The 19719-nt window shown below is 49.6% G+C and overlaps 1 protein-coding gene across 12 annotated transcripts in view; it reads right to left on the bottom strand.

Moving 5' to 3' along the window:
- The window catches only part of CAPN13 (calpain 13), an 89184-nt gene that overhangs the window by 16383 nt on the left and 53082 nt on the right, over positions 1-19719 (bottom strand). For all 12 annotated transcript variants that reach the window (XM_044926106.2, XM_044926111.2, XM_044926107.2 and 9 more), the window contains exons 8-17: positions 18820-18905; positions 14469-14543; positions 12294-12439; positions 10174-10313; positions 6124-6135; positions 3847-4049; positions 2566-2602; positions 2181-2237; positions 506-563; positions 354-412 (exon numbers count right to left, since the gene is read on the bottom strand). In XM_044926106.2, the coding sequence (XP_044782041.2) occupies positions 354-412; positions 506-563; positions 2181-2237; positions 2566-2602; positions 3847-4049; positions 6124-6135; positions 10174-10313; positions 12294-12439; positions 14469-14543; positions 18820-18905 (873 nt within the window). The remainder of the gene's footprint in view (positions 1-353; positions 413-505; positions 564-2180; positions 2238-2565; positions 2603-3846; positions 4050-6123; positions 6136-10173; positions 10314-12293; positions 12440-14468; positions 14544-18819; positions 18906-19719) is intronic.

Raw genomic sequence — 19719 nt, 5'->3', positions numbered from 1 at the left:
CTCTGAACCCGTTTCTTCCATTGTACCATGGACGATACTTCTTATATCACAGAGATTCTTACAAGAACTACAAGGGAAAAAATACCTATCAGTACCATCCTGGGTGCAGTAGACACTTGATAGATAGTAAGTGTTGTTGTTGTTGCCATGGTGGGTCTAGAGAGTTAGTGAGTTCGTGCAGAGTCCCCAGAAGCCCAGGCTCTTTGGTGAGCCCTTAGAATCAAGGAAGAAAACAGTGAGAGTGAAAAAAGATTCTCTACTGTCCCAGTTAGATCCCTGGGGAAGCTGATGGAGCAGACAGGCTCTCAGTGCTGGGGAGGCAGTGGGGGGTGGGTGGTGACTGCAAAGGATACATCCATCAGAGCCACGAGGCTGCGGCACTCATCCAAGGAGAACGCTTCCCCTGGGGGTCCTGAGCGGAAGAGCAGAAAGGACTGAGAGGTCAGAGAGGGCGGTGTTGGCCTGGCGTGGGCATGGGGATGGGGCCGGGCCAGCAGGTCCTTACCTCTTAGGAATTCCCGGTTGAGAAGGCTCTGAAGCTGCGTGGCATCAATGTCCAGCCCCTGCTCCAAACGAGGAAGGGACGCAGGAACCACATCAGTACTCAGGAACTGAGGGGCCATGCCTGCCTGACTGTGAAAGCACTGGGATTTCTGAGCACTTAAGTTCCCATCTCACCTTTGTTATGAAGCCTTTCCTTTTTCTTTTTGGCCACGTGGCACGACTTGAGATCTCGGTTACCTCACCAGGGATTGAACCTGTGCCCTCAGCAGTGAAAGCATGGAATCCTAACCACCAGGGCTCCAGGGAATTCCCATGAAGCCTTTCCTGATTGCTCCAGGCCATAACTCCCTCCCTGAACATCTGCAGTGCTTATCACTCCTGACACTTGATACCCGGGGAGGGTCACCTTGCATTTCTCTCTGTATTCATGATTGGGCTGAAAGCAGTGTTTGCTTCCTCCCCATCATACCAGGCACTTGGGAGCCCCTCGGGAGAAGTATTGCTGAATGAATCAATTCAGCCCTGCAGGTGTGTGTCCCCATCTGCTTCCAGAAAGATGGGAATGAGAGAAGACATGGCTACTATGTGCTATGTGTGTATGGTGAGGAGAGACACATGCCAGGAATCCAGGCTAAGAGAAGCTGCTCTCACTGAGCACACGACTTAGCATTCATTTTCCCAGCCACAGAAGCCAGAAAGGGAGACATCATGGTTTCCCTTGGATGAAAAACAGGAAGCAACAGAGGTTGAGGGGCCAGACCCTCTTCCTGGCTTGAACTCCTGAAGGTGTTAACTGCCTTCCCTTTTCTGCTGGGGACCCTGACCAGCTTTACGGGCAGTGGCTTCCATGATGATTTTATGGAGAAGCAGAGCTGTTCCCCATGCAGGCGTTTCTCACACCCAGCCTGGTAAAAGCGAGGGCATAATGAGATGTCACCACCCTGGGAAAGCTTGTCCACGGGAGAAGGAGCTGGCGAGAGGGCTCCAGCAGGGGCTCTGCAGAGCACCACGAGGTCAGGGGGAAGAGGACGCCTCCTTGGGGGTCTTCTGGGCACCCACATTTCTGGGGAAGGAGGCCACCTGTCTGACAGAGCGAGGGCCCGAGAACTGCCCACCTGTCTTTCCGAGGCCAGCTCAGTGCGTACGGTCACCCATATGGCTTTCCGTTTCCACACTGACATGATTACTAATGGTGAGAGGCCCATAGTGTGGAGCCCTTGGCAGCTGTTTTTCTCCTGACAAGTCAAGGATCTTTATAACAGCTTATTAAACCATTAAGAAAATCCCTTGTGCACATAGGTGGCTTGGCAGGAAGAAGGCTAGTGGTGCCTTCTGAAAGCTGGCCAGCTCCCAGGAGGAAGGGTGCCAACGGCAGTGGGAGGCAGCAGAACGGGAGAAGGGAAGATTTCCAGGGGCATTGCTGACGGCTTGTTTAAAGATTTATACATCTCACCCTCCTATAAGGAGCCCCTCCCTTTCAAAACTACACTTCACCCCAGATGTCACCCAGTTGGGGCGTCCCGTCTCCCTGGATCAGTTCTGGTGGCATCCAGGGAGAGAGGCTGGTCATCTTCCTCTGTAGCCTCGTAAGGACCTGGGAGAGGCTTTCTTTCCTCTCACCTCTTCATCCCTGTCCTAGGCAGGGCCCCTCATGGCCACGTTGCTAAGTACAGTACCTGCTGAGCGTACTTGTAGAAAGTGCTCTGCTGGGAGCCATTTTCTGGAAGACTTGCCTGGATGTAAGGAAGAACAGCCAACATCAAATTTCTGGGAAAGGGATCCCCTGTCTGATACAGTGAGGGACCCAGAACCTCCCACTTGGAAATTAGAGGCTTCATCCAGCAACTGGATCAAACCTTAGTGGGGAATAGGAAAACGGTCCAGCCTGGCCTCTGAAGCCTGGGCTTCTCCCTCGTCCCTGCCCCCTTGGAGCTGTCACCAGCCCGCTGTGGTGTCTCTCATTCACTGGTCAGTGGTGAGGCAGAAAGAAGGAGGTAGAAGCTCTTGGGGATGGGCCGTGATCCACTGAAGGCTGCCAACCAAGCCTTGCGGCACACCCACCTGCAGGGCTCTCAGGTTGAGACTGCCGTCCAGGTTCCTAGAAAACCAGGGGACAGTGTGACCAGGATGACCAGCTCACTATTCAGAAGAGGCTCATGCTTACGTATGGTGGGCACCTCTGGAGGCATTGGGCATCTATGCCAAGGACATGCCTCAGCACAGCGAGCTGTGAAGTGGGCAGTCAGGAGACAGATGAACATCGTGACCTCATGTCCAGTCTTCAGGGCAGGCCTCCCTTGGCCTTCAAATCATTTAGTAAACTGTTCCTTTCACACCCAAATATGGGTGTTTAGTGACCCCATTGCCAGGATGGCAAATAAGATTTGTCTTAGGTTCCAACTCTGAGTCATGGCACAGTGACTGCATGGCATGCTGGACTGAGAAAGCCTCATCTGCACTCAACTGTGAAGACTGCCATGGCAGCAGTGGTGCCTGCCTCGGTGCCCCAGCAGCGGGTGTGCTGTTGGTCCCAGTCTTAACTGACAACTTGGCAGTGATCCCACATTCTGGCCACATTTCAGACAACTACCACACATGCCATGTACCACCTTCCTGCACATTACGGACAGCTCTGCTGATTCTTCAATGAGCCCCATTCTCGCCCACTTCCCTGTTTCTGCTCATGCTTTTTTCCTCCACCAGAGTCCCTTGGACTACAACAAGGTCAAACCAGTCAATCCTAGAGGAAATCAACCCTGAATATTCATTGGAAGGACTGATGCTGAATCTGAAGCTCCAATACTTTGGCCACTTGATGCAAAGAGCCAACTCATCAGAAAAGACTCTAATGGTGGGAAAGATTGAAGGCAGGAGAAGGGGACGCGACAGAGGATGAGATGGTTTGATGGCATCACCGACTCAATGGACGTGAATCTGGGCAAACTTTGGAAGATGGGGAAGGACAGCAAAGCCTGGTGTGCTGCAGTCCATGGGGTCGCAAAGAGTCAGACATGATCGGGCAACTGAACAACAGCACTGCCCTCCCCTTTGAAACTCTGAGTTATGTTTTTTCTCAAGGACTAGCTCACATGCCATGCCCCCAAGAAGCCTTCCTCCGGCCCTCTTGCCAGAAATGGGTCCCTCCCTTGTGGTCTCCCATGTGACCCTGCCTTCCATCAAGCAATATCCCCACCCTCTTTTTTGTCTTGGCATTGAGTTTCTCCAGAGTGAGGGCCATGCTGTGTCCCCCACTGACACAGTGCACTGCTGCACAGAATGATATGATGTGTTCTTATAAAACTAAGTAGGATAAAAACGTTTAGAATCCCAGAAGTTCTGTACCTGTCACTGTTTGGCATCTTCAGGAAGATTCGGAGCAAGAATTCAACAGCTTCTCTGCCCTCAGAGACGACCACCACGTAGGTCCCGGGGCTCAGACTGAAGCACTCTGTGAGGTTGCACGTGGTTTCAGACACAATGCCCTTCTCAGCAATTCTGAATTGGGAGAAGAAGGTGGATGGCAATCTGTCTTGGAAGTGCTGGAACTGGAGGAGATGGGATGGAGGAGTTGGTGAGAAACCCCCTATTCTATGGGCCCCAGACACTGGGAGAGACCCCCCATCTCCCAGGCCCCTCACTATCCCTCAGAACAGCCCTACAGGCCCTGAAAAGGGAGACACAGTTGCTTACCTGAAGTCTCAAAATGCAGTAGAGTTCAGACTGTTATTTAATATAGATGCTAACACTGCAATGAATGCAAGGAAATATGGCACATGGTTTTACCTCATTAAATCTTACAGCATCCTGGGCTTCTGTGTTTATTGCTCTGCTTATATATAAAGACGAATTCCATGAAAACTAGTGAGATTCTTCCAGTCCTAGATTACCTTCAGAGCCCCTGAAGTCCCTTCTCCCTGGGCTCTTTTGCAAAGTGCTCTTGGACCCCTGTAGCACTGTGCAGCTGGGGGCCTTTCAACTCCCTCTGTCTGGTCCTTCCAGTGAAGTCCTGAAATGCCTTCTTACTGGAGAATAATAGGCCCTGATCATTTTCCTTTTATTTCAATATTTGCTTAGAGACAAAACAATAAATATAATGCAGTTCCTATTACCGGATGTCACATACCTATTACATAATAAAAACCCTTTACTAAATAAATTTTCCCCAATACAGTTGAGATTGGGATTCCATTTAGAATGATCACGCAGCGTGAAATGACTACTTGTGAGCTCTGCCTTGCGGGGAAACGGAGACGGGAGAGGTTCTCTGCAGGGGCTGGGGACCAGGCTGGGCTGCACGAGGAGACCACGGTGGCTGTTGAGCAGCAGGGAGCTGGGCAGAGGCTCCACAGTGGTTCTGCTGACAGCAGCAGCAGCCCCAGGAGGTTTGGAGCCTACCTCGCTTGGGCCTTTCTGGCAAAAGCAATGATGAGATCAGTTCTCCAGAGAGTCAGCACTGTTCTGCATGTGTGTGTGTGTGTGTGTGTGTGTATGTGTGTATATGTGTGTGTGTGCACACGCACATGGGGAGGCAGTTTGTACAGAGGTGTGTGGGCTTTGAGCCTCCTACAATCACAAGACCTGACCCTGTAATTCCAGGGAAGGGGCTCATGCCTTTTCTTTAATCAAGTCCTCATTTCATTCTCCAGCTGTGAGAACTAGAACCCTGACCTGTTTCTTGCACTTGAGTGCTGCCCTTGAAGTCCTTCCAGAAGTTCTAATTTCATGACTGGTATGCTGAGAACCAGAGTCAGACCCTGAATGCAGCTCTGTGGCTGTGCCGCCACTGTGACAGACAGGCCTTGCTGTCCGCAGTCTGCCTGGGCTTCTGTGTGTCTCCTGCTCAGAGGCTCTTATCCCAGCCTCTGTCTCTCCGTCGCGGCACCTCTGGGAGGTCTGGAGGAGGGTCCCTGGACCTGCCAGCAGGCTGCAGTCACTACTCATTGACTGTGGCTCCACGCTGCTCCATCTCTTCTCCCTTCCATCCTCGGTCTGGTCACATGCACCTCCCTTTGGCATGGAGCGCACATCTATTTAAGCGGTCTGAGTGCCTGTGAGGTTAGGTTTCCCAAACTCTGTCTTTCCTTCTCCATCCTTACCCATATTTTGGTCACCTTTCACCCACAATATTTACTAGGGTGGGGGTGGGGTCGTAGTGGCGGCAGCAGCTAGCAGGAGGGTGGTGCCAGGGATGTGGTTGTAAGAAGGGTTGGAGGACATGCCTTGAGCTTGTATTTGCATTGCATGCATCCTAGTTGTGGTGGATTTGGGGGCTGAAAAAGAATACAGGAGGCTAAAAATACCCATTAGTCCTGTCTCTCGTCTTAGAAGGAATCAGCAGCATCAATCTTATCTATCAGGAGCCAAATGTTGAGGATGTTTTCATGGTTGCAGCCTCTCTGGGACGTCAAGCCAGAGAACAACCCAAGGAATCCAGCTTTAGATGAGCACAGCTGAAATATTTCCTGTGTTGTTGACCTGTTTGGAAGTTCTAAGCTTATGTCTGCTGCAGGACATAGCAAGACTGAACTGGCAGCCACCGAACAGCAAGAGACACATGGAGGTCAAGGGTGTTGGAAGAGGCATAGCAGTAACAACAGATGGCAAGGGCGGTGGCCATACCTGATAGTCGACCTGTGGGAAGAGAAGAAAGGCAGGTTCAGGAACCCAAACAAAAACCCAAATGTGAGTAGATCCGAGCAGCCTAGCCCAGGGCTCTGTGCTCCTTTATCTTGCATGCCCAGCCTGTTCCCTGGAACATCCGGGGGGTGAATGGGCACCATCACTCTTTCCCCATGTGAAGCTGCAAGAAAGGAAAGCCAGCTGCTGTAGAGACCTGAAGGGGAAGGAAATCAAGGGTGGGGGAGGTGTTTGAGGAGAGGAGAGTCTTCCTTTATCATCTCAGCTTGGCTACTCTTCACAGCAATGATGATAAAATTGACAGGAAAAGGTAAATGGTGATGGGGACTGGAGGGAAGACAGAACCTGGATCAAGTGTAAACTCTCCAGCTCTGGAGCTCCAATGAGAAGGAAACTTGTTCTGTCAGATTACTGTAAAGCATGATGGGAGCTTGTTCTAATGTCCCCGCCCCACTGTATCCCAGCGTTTGTAGGGATGTATATGTGTGTCTGGGGAGATGTCCATGTTCCAGTCTGCCCATGTTGTAGAAGGAAGCACTGAAGATGGAGTCCCATTTTTAAGCCACTTCAGGGTTTACCAAGTAATTCCATGTAATGTATTGGGTTGTCACACTAATCCCAAGCAGAAGGTAGGCTCCTTATTCTATGAGTGTGGAAACCGAGGCTCTGTGGTCTCAGTAGCAGAGGTGAGAAGAGAGAAAGCTGTGTTGCTTCCTTTTCAATTAATACCCACCACCTCCAGGCACTGTATTTCATGTTGGCATGGGTTTCAGTTCTATTCTACTGCTGATCCTTGGCTCCACTTAGGCGTATAGACCATTTGACTTGCCTTCTTTAGACATCTCTGGAGCTCAGGGGTGAGCTGGAAGGGAGGCGGAAAGTCCAGCCTCGGGGAGGATGAAGCTTGTCCACCTTTCCCTTTTTCCTTTCGGTCTTCTCCCTGCCTATTTGCATATCACCCATGTTTGGTTTGCTACAAGGCAGAGCCATGCTCCCATAGCACTTGGAGGGTCACAAGCCCATGCCAAGGTGGCAGCCCTGTACCCACAACACCACTGGAGCCCTGGAGACTTCAAAGCATAGTTGCTGGCATTAACATGGCTTATTTCTCAGCAGAACTGTGGAAGGACCCCACAAATGTCTCTCGAGTTTTCAAGGTCTGGACTGCTCTTTGGTGTTTAGAACCCTCTCTATCAGGATCCTACAAGATGCAGTGGGATCTCCAGGGATCCTGAGGAGCTCATGGAGCTGCACGTTGTTGTTGTTTAGTTGCCAAGTCCTGTCTGACTCTTTTTCGACCCCGTGGACTGTAGCCCACCAGGCTCCTCTGTCCATGGGATTTCCCAGCCAAGAATACTGGAGTGGGTTGCCATTTCCTTCTCCAGGGGATCTTCCTGACCTAGGGATCAAACCCATGTCTCCTGCATTGGCAGGCAGATTCTTTACCACTGAACCTCCTGGGAAGCTGAGGTCTGCATGACCCTTCAGCAAGGTGGGCAGATGAGAAATAAGGCAGCCAGTGTTCTTGCCTGGAGAATCCCAGGGACTGGGGAGCCTGGTGGGCTGCAGTCTATGGGGTCACACAGAGTCAGACATGACTGAAGCGACTTAGCAGCAGCAGCAGTTGGAAAGTAGACAAACGGGCTTGGCAACATTTAGAAAACAGATATGATTAAAATCTTGCTCCTGAACCATAAAGACTCTGGGCAAATCAGTAAACACAAGGCTGCTACATTGTCTGGCTCTGGAGCAACATAGAATCATAGATGACAATACAAAGTACACACCCAACTTGTGTGCAATGGGGACAGCCCCCATATCCTCTCTGGACTTCTCACATTAGGAAACAGAAGAGTAGGCTGAAATATTTTTAGTAGCCCTGTCTGGTCCTGAACTGTAAAAGTCTGACTGGGTATACCAGATGCCTCATTCCATCCCAGCCTTTCTCAACTCCTTTTGTTTTGTTTTTCTCAGAGGTAGGGAGCTGGGGGACTTTGAAGTTCAGGGTCCTCTTAGGAGGCACCTGAATCAATTGGGATCCTTGGCCAAACACAATGGAAACCAATCTAGGGTGGAGTGAGCAAAAAGTCATTTATGGAAAGGAAAGTCACAGAGTCAACGGGAAATCTAAAGAATGCAGCTTGGAAGGTGGGCAGGAATGAAAAGAGGTGGCTACACAGCTGGACACCACCACCGGATCTGACTGCATTGCTGCTCATGGGCCCAAAGATTCGCTGTAAAGAATCCTTCAGCTGACCCCACGTCCTTTAGTTACTTTCTCAAGACTCGAGCCCTCGAGTGACCAAGAATATCTGATTGGACAAGCCTGGCCCAACAGTCTACTCCTTTGTATCCAAGGGCTGGGAGAGGCAATATTTGACCTCTTTGCTGCAGTGGGAGACCAGGCCCTGCCTAGTCCCCGCCCACATGGAAAGGGTTCACATGTACCCAGTGGTGATGAAAAGGACAACTGTCCACGACAGCATCCAACGATGTTCTTTTGATAGTCTCTGCTGGTTTGAGGCGCCTCAAAAGTATGGTCTTTTCCACTGATTTCATGCACTAGAAGTGGAAATGTGTTCAGAGAGAACAGGATCCAAAGGGTTCTCCACCTTCTAGAACCAGAAGCATTGTTTTTCTTTGCACTGTGAGCATCACCAGAAAGGCACATGCCTAAGTCCTGCTGAGAGCTTTGGTCCTGGGGCCACAAGTTCTGGTCTCAGGCACACCCCTGTCACCATCTTGCTGCACCTTGGGCGGGACATTCATTCTCCCTGACCTGTGACTTCCATATCTATAAAAGCAGGTGTACTAGGGTTTTTGAGACAATGAATGTGAACACACTTGGAACTCTGAAGTTCTCTATCAGCAAGGCCTTCCTGTTAGAGTGAACCATAGCCAGTACACAAGACTGTTTCAGGACCCAGGAGTTCTGCCTGTCCATGAGGGGGCTGAGGCCCTAGATGTGAATATTGCCTTAGTCTCGGCTAACATTCCTGGGATCCATCCTAAAGATGCCATAATCAGAGCTCCAGTCACACAGATGATGGGTATACTGAAGGCCTGAGAGACATCTGGTGCCCAGTTCCCAGTTCTGCCATTAACTCTGACAATGTCACTTCACCTCTGACATGGGGACAGAGGATCCCAGCATTGGATGTTTGTGCAGAGAGGCTGCAGGGTGTATGCTTTGAGGACCCTTCACTTGATCTTTGGGATGCATTAAATTATTTGGGAAAGGAGAAGGGATCAAGGGTGTCAGATTTTCTTTCATAACTCCTTTATTTTACATGGTATTAAAAAAAAAAAAAGAATTCCCTGATCATCTACTCACAGTTAGGGTGTATGCAGGTGAGTATGAGTAGGCGAGGAAAGGAGATGACCCCTTCAGAGCTGAAGGGCTGGCTGGGAGAGCCATGAGAGGGGAGGGGAGGGAAGGGGAGGTTGGGTAGAGAGGAAGGCCTGGCCTTGGATGAGTAGCCAAGCAGATGCTTGTAAGCCAACCATGGAACTTTCACCAGACTTTAGTTTCAGCGTGAGAGAAAAATGTACCTCCCGGATGTATACCCAGGACTGTTTTTTTCCCTTAAACTCCTCCCAGAGTGTAACCAATGATCCTCAAACATTCCTGGGTATATGCAGTCTCCAGAGAGCTCATTACAATGCAGACTTTCAGGCTCTGCCCAGGGGAATTGGCTGGGACTCAGCAGGTTGGAGGGCGGTCCTGGGAATATGCACTGTTGCAACAGCTGGCCTTGGACCAGCTTACTTTTTGAGGAACAAGCATTAGAGCCACCAGCATACCAGGAAATTGTGACAAGTGACAAGGACAGGAGGTGTGGCCCATTGCACTCTTCTGTCTCAGGTTTTCCTGCAAATTTATAGACTTGAACCAGGTGAACTCAATTGCCCTTTTGGTTTTATCTCTGAGTCTGTTGCCAAGTGAAATTTCCCAGGCTAGTCAGTTGCTTTCTCCACCCAAGGTGTATGGAAATGTCCCCAAAGGACAAGCCCTGAAACATACTGCCTTACCTTGAACACCTCATACTTCAGTGGAAATGTCCTGTCTTTTGCCTTTAAATTTTGTGGCCCAATGTTGAAGGACATGATGACATTGTTGTTTTCCATGCTGTCTGGCACAGAGAAGATGTATTGCATGCCCCTCTGGTATCCTGCATGAAAAACAGCAGCGATTGGACCTCAGCTTGTCCCTGGGGTTCTGGGATGGGACCATGATCACTTCAGAGAGCCAAGCCCAGTTCAGTGGGTTGTGGAAGAAATTCTGGATGTGAAGACCTACGACCAGGGTTCCAGTCCCCATAGTTACTAGTTGTGGCACAAGCTGCTTTATTTTGTGAGCCTTAGTCTCTTCTTAAAAACAAGGAGGGAAAGTATAGTTCCTATGTGGTGAAAATGTTTCTTACACTGTAAAATGGAGGGCTATTTTTACAAAAGGCTTCCCTGGTGGCTCCATGGTAAAGAATTCGCTTGCCAATGCAGGAGATGTGGGTTCAATCCCTGCATTTGGGACGATCCCCTGGAGAAGGAAATGGCAATCTACTCCACTATTCTTGGCTAGAAAGTCTCATGGACAGAGAAGCCAGGTGGGCTATAGTCCATGGGGTCGCAGAGTCAGACATGACTTAGTGACTAAACATAAAGAATTCTTATAATAAGTGGGATTCCAGAGGCCTCAGGTATATATGAGCTTATGCACTGGTGACAACCATGGAGCCATGAAATGATGTCAAACCCCCAAGCACACATGAAGACAGGAAGAGAGGCTGAGAGATGTCAATTCATAGAACTCTGCTACCCAAGTGTCCTCACCAAAGCCAGAGGGAGATCACTAATGTGAAAACCATTAGATTCAAATGCGTGGGAGATAACATATGAAAAATAAATGAAGATAAATCAAGATAGAGATGAATTAGTAAACCTCAGAAGGTTAAGGCACAATTGGGAAGCTCTGAAAGGCCAAGAGGGAGACATATATGACCTCACAGCTTTGTGAGGATCAAAGATGATACACTCAAGTGCACTTAGCAGCACATAGTTGGTGCTGTTGGCTGCCTCCCTGCCCTCTCTCCCTTGTAAGGAATTACTAAAGATGGCGCCAATGTATAATTCTGGTTAGTTCCTTGACCTGCACTGTATCTAGGGAAGAGGGCTTTAGCCCCACAGTCGGGTAGATGGGGCTCAGGAATATTAAATCAGTCAACCTGCTGCCTAAGAGTGACTCAGTGACTTTTCAGAATCTGCCCATGGCCTCCTGGTGACTAGCTTCTCTGACCAGCAGAGTGAAAAGACAGGGGAGGGTGGGTGGTGAGATCATTCAAACACACTATTCTTGGCAGGCTGGGGCCAAGGAGAGGGAATGCGCATGTCGAGGTGCAAGTGCACACACACACACACACAAATACATTGTTTGCATAGCCTTTCCTATCCAGGTGTGTGATCACACTCAGGTTCATCTTCAGAGTGTGATATTTCACTCATCCATGTCACAAATGGGGAGCCCAGGCAAAGTGAGACTGTCACTCACTCCCTTAAAATCTCATCAATAAAACTCATCTTCTAGGAGCCCAAAGACAGGCTCTGAGGCGCCCACCTCTGGGACCTCAGTACGGTGCTGCAGGTACCAACCAACATCAACCAACAGGGGCAGGAGTATGCTCCCTGGTGCCTGGATGGGGCTTTGTGGCTTCCAGGGGCAGAGAGAGATGACTAATTTCACTGGGAACAGTTAGGGAGACTGAGGACAGAGAGACCAGAGCCACAGAGCCAAAATGTGGCCAAGACAATGGTTGAACTCAGGCCCTGACACATGTCCAGAGTTCTTCTCACAGCCCTCCCAAAGTCCTGGATAATCACTGAAGTGCAACGGCCCCATTCTAGTCCTGGGAGGTGGTGGAGGTTAGCAGAAGGGCTGTGGGAAAGCAGGAAGCCAGGGGAGGTGCATCTGAGAGCCTCCCACCCACCCCCTCCAGCAATCATTTCTCCTGGAGAAACACAGTTGTCCCTTTGGGCTGACAAAGTCCTCCCCTTCTTTAGGCTGATGGTCTAGAATCAAGGGCCACTGAGAGCTTAAGCCAGGATAGGGCAAGAGCTGGCAGCTTCTCACCTGGTAGAATAATTACTGTCATAGTTACCTTCAGTGTTTCCTGGAATTAAGTGGTCCTTAAACATCATTTGGGACCATCTTTCATGGGGCGTGCTTCCATGGTCCAGGCTGATTGGAACTTGGTTACATATAAACAGGCCAAAGAAGTTATCTCGGAAATCTTGACATGACATCCTGTTATAAACAGAGACATATCGCTTTAGTGACCACTGGTTTGTTCCTTGGGTGGAGGTTCCCATCACTTTACTGTCCCTTTGCCTGTCAACTACAGTATCCACTGATTTACCACTGTCCTACCCAAAGACCAGAACCCCATTCTGGTTCGTTTGTGGGCAAATGCCCTTCTGATTTCTCCTGGGAGGACAAGTGAAAGTGAAAGTCGCTCAGTTGTGTCCAACTCTTTGCAACCCCATGGAATAGTCCATGGAATTCTCCAGGCCAGAATACTGGACTAGGTAGCTGTTCCCTTCTCCAGGGGATCTTCCCAACCCAGGGATCCAACCCAGGTCTCCCACATTGCAAGCGGATTCTTTACCAGCTGAGCCACCAGGGAAGCCCAAGGACACAGTCAAATTATGGGGAGGACAAGGACACAGTTAAATTATGGGTTCCGCAGGCCCCTTTACTGACCAGCAAGATGACTGTCAGTCTCTTTCTGTCCTGGGTCCTACACTCTGCTAATAAAATCACCTTTCCATAGGCCCTTTGCCAAATGCACTATTGAAGTCTCGTGCTTATGTGTGCTCAATCTCTCTGCTGTGTCCAACTCTTTGTGACCCCATGGACTGTAGCTCGCCAGGCTCCTCTGTCCATGGGATTTTCCAGGCAAAAATACCAGAATGGGTTGTCATTTCCTTCTTCAGGGGATCTTTCCGACGTAGGGATGGAACCCACATTTCCTGTGTCTCCTGCATCGCAGGTGGAGTCTTTACCACTGAGCCATCTGGGAAGCCCTTATCAGAATACAATGGATTCAACACCTAAAATCACGCCTGTGATTAAAGTTGCAAGACTGGAAATATTTTTCCGTCTAATTTATATTTGTCCCTCTGATTCTCAATTACTTAGACCTAGTCTCTTTTTCACACACGCTAAATTTTATTTAAATATGTGGCTAAAAAAACTAGACAATTCATCAGAGAAATGTCCATGTTATCCTTTACAATGTGAGTGTAGGGCTGAGGATGTTTTTTAAATTTTTTAAAATAAAAATTTTTTAATGTTGTATTAAGGTATAACTTATTAACAATTTTTCAATAGTTTCAGGTGGACAGCAAAGGGACTCAGCCATATATATACACGTATCCATTCTCCCCCAACTCCCCTCCAACACCCAGCCTGCCACGTAACCCTGAGCAGAGTTCCATGTGCTATACAGTATGTCTTTGTTGGTTGTCCATTTTGAATACAGCAGTGTGTACATGACCTCCTCAAATTTCTTAACTATCCCTTGCCCCTGGCAACTGTAAAGGCCATTCTCTAAGTCTGTGAGTCTCTTTCTGTTTTGTAAGTTCATTGTATCATTTCTTTTTAGATTCCACCTATAAGGGATGTCATATATTTCTCCTTCTCTGTCTGACTTAACTTCACTCAGTATGACAGTCTCCAGGTCCATCCATGTTTCTGCAAATGGCATTATTTCATTCTTTTTAATGGCTGAGTCAAATTCCATTGTATATATGTACCCCATCTTCTTTATCTGATGATATGTTTTAAAGCACCTAGTCTTACATAGCTGCTGAGTGATGACACTGACATCTTACTCAGAACTCCAGAGAGAGGGCTGGGAGGTTAACCTCAAGTTGCTCTTCTACGATTCATGCCAGGAAAGACTGTGGTACTCCATGGTTCCAAAAAGACAGCAAAGAATTTACATGCCTGATAACCATGCATCCTGGTTGCCAGGAAACTGCTGATTTCAAAGCTTCAGTGCCAATATTCCTTTTCACCATTAACATCTGCTGCAAGTTCTAATATTGCAAAGTTGAAAGACCTTTCATGCAAAGACAGAACACACAGTATCTTTTTCAAAGCTTTGGTGTCTTGGTGGAGAAAATAAGCTCCTTCTATATAGGTCTCTGCAAAGCTAATCCTCATTCTCACAAAAGTTTAGGGAAAGGGTGGGGATTGAGGGTTTGGGCAACGGTTCAAGATTTAAAATATAATAATAATTTTAAAAGTACCAAATAATGAAATACAGTACCAAAACTCGCCATTGTCCTTATCCTCATACAGCTGGCTTTTCCGTTGGTCGTGGGTTTCCTGCCACTCCGGAGACCTGGGCGTGGAGAGACAGACCATAGGATGAGATCCCCTAGGATGTTTCATTTCAACCACACGTGCCCTGACAGGGGCCCTTTGCACAGGCCTCCAGAAGCTTCCAGGTGCGAGTGGACAGTGTCATTCTACCTGACGATTCTTTCTATGCTGACAGCTTCTACACTGTCCCCAGCCTTATCCTCTTTCCTGACCTTCAGAAGGATACATGCTGTGCTTCATCCCTTGTCTCCACCAGAGCCCCACCATGACCTTGAAATCAACCTATTCCAAACCATACTCACCCACTGCCTTCTCCTATTGCCCAAGTGAGAACATGAAGGGTTATTCTCTCTTGTACCCTCCACATCCAAGCCATCACCAAATATTAATGATGCCTTGATTCTACCTTCTAAACCCCTCTCAAAACCATCCAATTATTTCCATTCTTATTGCTGTGTTCAAGTTCAAGAACCCTCATCTCCCTCGTGGACTGGCCTCCCAGAACTCAGCCCTGCCCACTTTCCTATTCATTCTCCACACCTCCAATCAAAACGATCTTTCTAAAGCAGAAGTCTGATTATGGCAGTTCCATAAACACATGAAGCACTGCCCCACTACTCTCAGGACGAAGTTCAAACTCTGAAACAGAACTTGACCTCTGCCCACCTCTCCAGCTTTACCTGAGCAGCGACCTGTTCTCCCTGCCCTTGAACTACACACTCCAACAATAATGAATATCTTTGTTTCTTAGAAATGCTGGTCTGTTCGGTGGCCATGGCAGCACCCAACCTCCACCCCACCTTGGCCTTCACCATGATGCTCCCTCTGCCTGGAATACTCCTCCTCCTTTCAGTCCTGAAGCCCAATAACTTCTATTCATTTTTCCTCCTTAAAGTTACTGCTGCTGGGAAACCTTCCTTGTCCCCACTGTGGTGCCCCTACTTTGAGCCCGCACAGCACACTGTACCACTCCTGTCCCAGCACTGAGCACCCTCTGATACTAGTGCCTGTATATATCTTGTCCCTCATTAGCCTCCAAGGTCCATGAGATCAATGACATTGCTCAGCATTGCATAATATCATCCGACACAGGGCTTGAACACATGCCTTGGCATATAGTAGAAGAAGTGAAGTCAAGTCGCTCAGTCGTGTCCGACTCTTTGGGACCCCATGGACTGTAGCCTACCAGGTTCCTCCATCCATGGGATTCTCCAGGCAAGAGTACTGGAGTGGGTTGCCATTTCCTTCTCCAGAGGAACTTCCCGACCCAGGGATCGAACCTGGGTCTCCTGCATTGTAGGCAGACGCTTTACCCTCTGAGCCACAGGGAAGCTGTCTACATTTCTTTGAGCCCCTTTTTTGCGGGGGCGGGGGAGGGGGGGAGAGAAAAAAATACTGGAGTGGGCTGCCATTCCCTTCTCCAGCAGATCTTCCCGACCCAGAGATTGAACCTGGGTCTCCCACATTATAGGCAGATGCTTTACCATCTGAGCCACCAGGGAAGTCATAGAGTAGAATGCTATAGTTTTATGCTGGCTTAATAAACAATTAAAGCTGTCTGCTTCATTGGGACGATGTGTTCCAGAAGCTAGTCCTAGGGTCTACAGTGAAGGATACTCTTATAGGAAGAAGGGAGTAGCTGTCCCTTCCTTTCCAGCCTGCTCCTCAAAGCAGAGGCATGCTCATAGGAGATGGGCCCCATAGGCACAAAAGTGTAATGAGATCTTTCTCTGGGAGTAACTTGCAGGGTGTGGGGTGGGTCACCTCTGAGCCAGGAGAGCAAGGCAGGGATCACTCAGGCTTCTGGCTGCAGGCTGAGCCAGTCAGATGTGTTACTGTAAAATGGTAATTTTATAATTAAGTGATAATTACATTTTCTGCAGTGTGTAAGGGAAAATAAATGTAGTGTAAATCAATACGCTATTGATTCATGCAAGTTTGCCTTTAAGTGTGTGTGACTGAAATTTCTATTATGGTTGAGATTAGACCATCCGCTCTCCCGATCTGTCTCCAGTTCTTAAAAACTAGGGAGGGAATTGACCAGCGCATGGGGAAAGTGAGGATGCAGCCATGCCACTTCCTTCCAGCCTGGTCATTGGTGGGGGATTGTGAACCTCAGCCCTCAGTCATGTGATCCACCAGAGAAGGTGTGGTGGGCTCCACCCCCCATTCCTGCTCTGCACACTTCTCTGCCCCGTTCAAAGGCCTTCATGAACCCCAGGACCCTAGGGCACAAATCTAAACTTCTCAGCTGGCACCAGGCTCCCTGGCTCCAGGCTGTGACACCTCTTTCTCTCTTGTTGCACTCCCCAGGCCAGCTTCCTGGCCCTTAACACACTACCAACAAATGTGGCTAGGCACAGCGGCCGACACTTCCCTCCTACCTAGGGATCACTTTCAAAGTGAGTTATACCTTTTTTTTTGGTTGAACTCCATTCAACCCCATCCATCCATCCCTGAACAGACCTGCCCGTGGGAAGCTTCTCTTCCCTCACCTCTGGGGTCCCTAGTTGCCTTCACTGGCCATTTGATCTCTAGCACAGGGAAGATTCTGATGCTGGGAGGGATTGGGGGCAGGAGGAGAAGGGGACGACAGAGGATAAGATGGCTAGATGGCATCACTGACTCAATGGACGTGAGTCTGAGTGAACTCCGGGAGTTGGTGATGGACAGGGAGGCCTGGCGTGCTGCGATTCATGGGGTCCCGAAGAGTCGGACGCGACTGAGCGACTGAACTGAACTGAACTGAACAGGGACTGTGGCCAGAACATCAGCTCCTGTGAATTTCTTGCCTCTTTCACTCAAGGAGGATGTACTGCAGACACCTTCCCTTCCTCTACTCCTGCTGTCGTGGCCAGCCTCAATCAGGGATTCTGGCTAATCTGACAGCCCCCGCCACAGTGGGCAGCTTGGAGTGATGATGGGGAAGGTCGGGGGAGGGGCTTGGTAGCGCTATGGATACCCCTGGGGAAGAAAAGAACAGAGGTACAGTAAAAGGAGGGAGGGCGGCAGGGAGCAAAATTGCTGTCCAGTGGTTCGTGGTTTTGCAAGTTCATTCCCCTTCTGTCGGGGGAGAGGGGATTAGCTGCCCTTTTTTCAGAGAGTATCTGAGATTACAACAGGTTTACTCTAAGTGAGGTAACCTATTTCCTCTCTCAATCTCTCTCACGTTACTACCCTCCAGCCCCACTTGTGTAGACACCTCAGCTCTTGGGGCTCACACAGGATCCCGGGACCCACACAGTAATCAAACACCACAAAGCCTGGGCCACAGGGGTCAGGACGGGGACAGGGGCAACACTGGCCTTTACCTCCAGGACATGCTTCTGGAGGTAGTGTTGATGCTCACTGCTTGTTGGGCCTGTTCTCTTGTGCTCCTGAATGCTTTGCATTTCTTTTTGGATCATCTCTTCCTTGTGCTAGGCTGCCTTGGCCTCTGGACTCTTTCCATGGACCTAACACAGGTCCTCAGCAGCCTGTGGATGGGATGGGCCTCACTTGAGGAGAGGAGCCAAGAGGAGCCAGTCTGCTGTGGCTGGCCCTCCATCCCCGCTCAGGACTGCTGTGTCATTCTTAGTCAGCAAAGGGGTGGGGACCAGGAGTTAGTCCTCCTGGCAGCTGGGAAAGGCCAGCCCAGCTCCCCAGAAACCACAGACCACACAGTGGGGGCCCCACAGGTCAGCTGGGCCAGCGAGCAGCTGCCTGGAACACGGCCACAACTAAGACCCACTTCCCCTCGTCACTCCCACCACCAGCAAGGTGAGTCTGGACCGATAGGGCAGGAGAGACAAACACAGGTGGACTGAGTCAAAAAATCAGCCAGATCTTTGCCTCAGTTTGCCATCTCCCCCTCTAGAAGAAGGCTTTTCCATCCTGATGACATAGCATCAGCAGGACCTGAATCCCATGGGATCCTTTTATGGGCTGAGGCTCCTGCTCTCCATCTCTGTCTGCCAAGTAGAACCCAGCGTCTGCCCTGCCCCACCCCTTTTAATTTTTTACTTATTCTAAGTAGTATATGAGTTCACTACTCTGGTGTACCCACTGGAGGACAGACACTATCTCTTGTCCCACAGCTCCCATCCTGCAGTGTACTTAGTACAGAGTACACAGTAGGTGTCTAAATGATGCCTGGTGAATGGCATCATGGGAGTGTGTGATGGATGGACAGTCCCACACAGGTGTGAGCTGGATAGGCTCGAAGGGAGGTCCACCTGCTGCCCTCGTGGGCCAGGGTGCTCTCTGAACACCAGGTGCCCATGAAGGAGAGAGAGAGAGGTTTCCAGAAGCCATACCGGTCGCTCCAGCGCCCTCTCCATTCGATCTTGCCCCAGGGGTTCCACAGGCGGATAAGATACTCCCAGCTCCTCCTGTACTCAATCTGCAAAGAACAGAAAAGGAAAACTGTCAGTGTTTTCCAGCAAAAGTTGGCAGAAGGGATATGAATGCAGCTGCTTTTCACCTCCAAGGACTAATTTAACTTCTGACCTCATTTGGCTTCAGCCAGAAGAAAAAATGGAAAGGAAAAAAAAAATCAATGCTTCTGCCCGTGTGGAGTTGGAATGAGATCGAGAAGAAAATGGTCCTTTTTTTTTCTGCGCAGCACCCTGAAGGCAGGTGCGGCTTCCTCATTCCGTAAGACTGCATCCTAAAGCGTGCGCCAGCTAAGACTGCATGGCAGATAAACACTGAGGATGGTGCTGCCACAGCTGCAGAGGGGAGATCTGTATGGGTCCCCAGCCTCCTCCACATCTTGTTGCAGCCAGCATCTCTATTCCACAGAAATAGCTGCTTCCTGGCTGGCAGCCCCTTGGGAGCTGTGCTGGGGTCTCCACAGCACTGTCCTGAGCAAGGCCAATAGAGGAGGCTGATCTGAGCAGGAAGAGGACTGCCTGGGAATTGAGCCCTCCCCCAGCCTGCAATTGCGGAGGAGGGGGGGAGGTGGCGGGGGCTGCACCTGGCTCCAGCAGCTTGTCTCTGTAAGGGCATCTCCTGAGTGCTCTGAAATTTCCTTCCTTCCTGGGGGGTAGGGGGTGAAGGTGGAAGGGGTCACATCATTATCCCTCCCAGATAGGAGGCCAGCAAACCACTGAGGCCAGAGGGCAGGACTGTTTGTTGCAAGTTAAAACAATCACAACCCTTTGAACTTAACTTCCTGGATCCAGTAGGCCTCTGCCTGTGGAGAGGAATTAAAG

This window comes from Bubalus bubalis, chromosome 12 (assembly GCF_019923935.1).
Source record: "Bubalus bubalis isolate 160015118507 breed Murrah chromosome 12, NDDB_SH_1, whole genome shotgun sequence".
In the NCBI taxonomy this organism is placed as follows: Eukaryota; Metazoa; Chordata; class Mammalia; order Artiodactyla; family Bovidae; genus Bubalus; species Bubalus bubalis.
The sequence above is the reverse complement of the archived record's forward strand: the minus strand, read 5'-3'. Positions and strand labels throughout refer to the sequence as shown.